Below are 5,070 nucleotides of genomic sequence, written 5' to 3' on the forward strand. Positions count from 1 at the left end.
TTACAGATACAAGTAAGAGTAACTCACTTACTCTGTAAAACATTTGAATGTGGTATATGTATCAATGATTGTAACTTAAAATGGCCTTCATACTCAAAGTCCCACTCAGGTGAATCTAATTGGCTTAATTAGGCAAGTGCAACAGACAATGTGATCAATCATACTCTGTAAATTCAGGAAATGCACTAGTGCTTTCAGGTGAGTTCAAAAATGTGATTTTTCTCTTTAAACTGGGTGAATTTTTAGATGCCACAAAAGAATGGCTTTAAGACTCCAGGAGCTGCATTATGTTTTGGTGAATCCCTCCAGCTGGTTTTAAGTTTATAAACCGGATCTCTCATTATGTTTTAATCTTCTGTATTGTTGGCCTCAACAATGCCAGTTTGTAAGGTCTTTAATGAGTCTGATAATAACAATACTGTTCAGCCATTGTCACTAATGTGCTTTAATTCTATCACAGGCTGCTGCTCATGCTGTCCATCTGGCTGCAGCAAGTGTGCCTCTGGCTGCGTATGCAAAGGGAAGACATGTGACACCAGCTGCTGTCAGTGAGGAGGCTGCAACATCTGACCTTCATCCTTGTGATGAAACCTGTGTGAACATGATTTAATTGCACTTGTATAGAGATACCCCTTTCCTCATTGTATTGTCTTCAGTGAATAAATGTTTCCTTTGAATACTGTACCCTGTGGTTTGGTTTCACTTTATTCAAACAGTGTTGGGTTTCAAGCCACAAGAGCTGAATCTGTGATGGTGTTGAAGTCAAATAACAAGCACATTAATGGTATCAGATGAAGATAACGTTCTTGGCTTCAGTGCAAAGGCAGTCTGTTTTCTTACTTGATGATAACCAAATAAGAAGCTGGAGGCAGCCTGCAGAAACACACTATGCAACTGATGCAAAACTAGTGTGCAATAAAATAAGCAACTAGAGTGATTCTGGGGCAATAAAATATTTACAGTGGATGGCCAGTCCATGTGAAAGGACCCAAAACGGTTACGCCCACTCAGTCCTCGTGATCTGTAGGTTTTCTGGGGACAACAATGGCTCATTCTAGATTTTTAAATCTGCAGATGGTAGCTGCAAATTTCAGTCTTTGACCTCTGCGGAACGTCCTAATGAGGCGGAACAAAAATGCCGCCTAAGTTTCCGGAGGGGACAGTATCGGTGACGTACACAGGAAGTGTTGCGTTTCTGTGTTTAAGACATCTCAAACTGAAGTGTTGATACTCTCCGAATGGCGTTCCAGATTTAACGTCTAAACTTACCAAACCTTATTTGAACTCCATACAAGTCGTTGAAGATGCCGAAGGTTGTATCAAGAAGCGTTGTATGTTCGGACACGAGAGACAGAGAAGAGTATGACGACGGAGAAAAGCCTCTTCATGTCTACTACTGTCTGTGCGGTCAGATGGTTTTGGTGTTGGACTGCCAGTTGGAGAAGTTACCCATGAGACCCAGAGACCGAGCCAGGGTCATCGACGGGGCTAAACATGCCCACAAGTTCTGCAATGTGGAAGAGGATGAAAACGCGTACATTAAACGAGCCGAGGGCATCGAGAGGCAGTACCGGAAGAAATGCGGCAAATGCGGACTGCTGCTTTTCTACCAGCACCAGGAGAGGAACAACCCGGCCACTTTTATCGTGGACGGATCGGTGGTTAAATTCGGCCAGGGCTTTGGCAACACCAGCGTTTACAGCCAGAAGCAGCCGGAAGCTCCGAAGAAGGTCCGTGTGATGATGACAAAGCGGACCAAAGACATGGGAAAGTTCAGCTCCGTCACAGTGTCCACCATCGACGAGGAAGAAGAGGAGATCGAGGCCAGGGAAGTGGCGGACTCTTACGCACAGAACGCAAAGGTGATCGAGAAGCAGCTGGAGAGGAAGGGTATGAGCAAGAGGAGACTGCAGGAGCTGGCTGAGCTGGAGGCCAAGAAGGCAAAGATGAAGGGTACCCTCATTGACAACCAGTTCAAGTAGGAAATACAAAGAGAGGCAGGGGTTGTCTTGGACTAAAAGGGACTGTTCACCTGTGGAGACCCTCACCCACAGTGGGTGCTGCATCTCTACTGAAGCCCTCTTCTGTGGAGGGTCTGGACAAGACATTGACATATTAATACAGAACTGATTATGTTTGTTAAAAGTGTTATTTTGTACAAAGATTTGAGTTGAAATAAACAAGTCTGGTGTTTTTTATAAGTTGTCTGGTGCAGTCTTCTTCACAGTGTCTGGAGGGTTACATGCATATACTGTGGTGGGTAACAGTTTTTGGACAACCAAGCATTTGTGATATATTGCACTGAGAGTCACTCTTGAGTCATTGAACTCTGCCAAGTATTGTTCCATTCTCCAAAGCCACATGCCCCCTTCTGCACATGCTCTGTTTCACTGAGGTCAAAACTGGATGTTTCAGCAAGACAATCAGACACATTCAGGGCATGACATGTTGAACCTGTCAAGAATTTAGTTTTGTTATTCTTGTTAATAATACACAAAAACATTTTTGTATTCGTTTGTGTCTGTCTGGTGCAGCCACACCTTTGGAAACAGAAAACTGATTTTTCTGTAAATGCTTCATGATAATATTTTAGATTGTGTAGAATTTTAATGGTGTCCAAAAACTTTTTTTTCCACTACAGAAGTCCGTTCCATGTATACACATTTCATATTATAAATGTTTTCAACTTCATGTCATGGATAAAAAAAATACATTTTTAAAAAATATCTAAAATGTACACAACCTTGCAGAATCTTGCTGTCCTTTTCGGTAATGATTTTGTTTTTTTTTAACTTTAGCCCTTTTCCTTTTTGTGATTCCTTGTATGTGTACTCTCAACCCTCCCAATTTTTTTTGTACTTGAATTAGTTTAGATTTGTTCTTAAAATCAAATAACATACAGTGTAAATTCTTATTAAGTACTCAAGTGAATAATAGATTATTTTATTACCAAATGAAAAATATCTCTATGTTGAAATATTTTAGCTTTCTGGAAATATAGAAGTTGTTTGTTCTTGTAAAAAAAAAAAAAAAACCTGTCACAGAACTTGCTAAATTAAACACTTAAGATATTTCAGTTGAATATGTTCCCAAGAAGAATGATTTGAATAAGTTTCAAACCTCTTTTGTTGGAAAGTCTCAGTGTTCATTATCACAATTCAATATATAGGCTAAAAAAGATGGATGTGAAGATATACTTCATGCACAGGACAAATAAAATTTTGAAGTGACGTTTTTCCAAGAAAATCTATGACATGCATTAGGTGGATCTTATTGAATTGGCATGGAATGTCCTCATATCGAGGCTAATGAAAATTAAAGATCTGGTTTAAAACTCTTGAAAAGTCACATTCATGCACAGTGTAGTCGGTTGAAATGATTAAGGCTGATCATAACTTGCATTTCCTTGTAATAGTTTTCTGTTTTACTGTGTCCATATAACCTGTGAGATAATTTGCAAAAAGTATGACCTGTGATCCAAGGCAGCGTGACACCCCAGTAGACCAAATTCAGAACTGTTATAAAGGTGCTTTCACTCTAAAGCTGTTTTAAGACATGGTTGGATGCATAAATGTGCAGTTTGATATTAGACAAGTTAGTTTATGTTTTCAGATGTTCTTGCTTTTTCGGTTATGTCTGCAAATAACTGAAAGTAACTGTAGTAATTTCTCTAAGGATTATGTAAAAGTTGCAATTTTTCATGTATTTGTCACAGAATTAGTGAAAACTTCATGAGAGATGAAATATTCAATTTAAAAAATGCTGAGGATTTAAAATGAGTGTACTTTGAGTTTTTCTGTGTCAGACAGATAGCGGAAAAGATGAATAAATATAGGCCAGAATGTAACTGGCAGATCCCTAAATTGGGTCACAAAATACAGGACACATTAGGCGAACAATGTGCTTTGTGACTTGGCCACAATTCTGTGTAAACAGTGAACTGATGGGTTGACACTGAATACTGCATTGTAACAAAATTTCCATGAACTATATTTTGTGTTTGTTATTGAATCTCTTCAGTTTCGTCCGCCCTGATTTCAACCAATAGGCATAGTTAGTACAGTACAATTTTTAAGTGGCAACAGGGTCTTATTTCACAAAAATGGCTTAGATCCAGTCTGAAAAGAAGCTTTTCTCACCTACAACAGTGTCAAGTGCTACTAAATAAAAATAAATAAATAATAATTAAAAAAAAAAAAAAACTGTGTATTTGAATTGATATAAGAATTGGGTCAAGTTTTACAAAAGTCCATGCCTCAATGTTTTAAAACAGAAGTATTCAGTGACAGTTTAAATATCTAACAAAAAAAAAAAGCCTCTAAGAAATTTGCACATCTTTTAAACCTGAAATCCTGATGTGCCACAAAAAACATCTTCCTATGTACTGATTGAAAACACGAGGGTAATCAAGGATAAAAGATGCTCAAACTGAGACCAGAATCAGTCAGTTTAAGATTAAAAGTTTTTATGTTTTGCTGTTTCACAACAATTAGGGCTTCAACACCAAGAAACAGTGTTGAGACCTGACTTTATTGAAAGACTGTTCCCTGAAAAGGATGATGTTTTGGGGCACTAAGCACTGACCAAAATTTGCACATTCAATTGGTGTGCAAAATGCATGTTATTTTGAAAACTTTGTACATTAAACAGAACACCTTCATAATACTGTAACATCATATTTAATAATTGTAAATGAAAGCTGAGTGAATATCATGGCAGTGAGCTGATTTTTTCAGCTTTTACCTTCATTATCCTCCCTTACCTTCACTTTATACTTTCAAAAAAACATTGAATTAAATTTGATGGGTGCATATCAGCCAAACCTGGAAGAAAAAAAAACGTTGTCATTCTTTAACCCCATCTAACCAACATATTTAACATACTTATGAGCATAAGATAGTGTAGGAAAACTATCATAGCAAAGTATGAACTTATTTCTTCTCAAAACAGAACTAGTTATGTTATTAACACATTCTGAAAGAACTCAGTTGATCTGTATAATATGTAAAATGGAAAAATTCGGTTTTTCTTTGATGCAAAGTGCAGCTTTAAGTATCTAACATGCATTAG

At 37.7% G+C, this 5,070-nt stretch overlaps 1 protein-coding gene across 1 annotated transcript; it reads left to right on the forward strand.

Annotated features, from left to right (window-relative positions):
• Window positions 1–1,161: 1,161 nt before the first annotated feature.
• Window positions 1,162–2,198, forward strand: steep1 (STING1 ER exit protein 1). The gene has a single exon (XM_030137284.1). The coding sequence runs from the start codon at window positions 1,305–1,307 to the stop codon at window positions 1,980–1,982; it is 678 nt and encodes a 225-aa protein (XP_029993144.1). The 5' UTR covers window positions 1,162–1,304; the 3' UTR covers window positions 1,983–2,198.
• Window positions 2,199–5,070: the final 2,872 nt, after the last annotated feature.

The sequence above is a fragment of the Sphaeramia orbicularis genome, chromosome 6 (genome assembly GCF_902148855.1).
Source record: "Sphaeramia orbicularis chromosome 6, fSphaOr1.1, whole genome shotgun sequence".
NCBI classification, from domain to species: Eukaryota; Metazoa; Chordata; class Actinopteri; order Kurtiformes; family Apogonidae; genus Sphaeramia; species Sphaeramia orbicularis.

What these genes read in the sequence shown, in the direction of transcription:
- steep1 (XM_030137284.1), top strand. Translation starts at nt 1,305, where the DNA reads ATGCCGAAGGTTGTATCAAGAAGCGTTGTATGTTCGGACACGAGAGAC.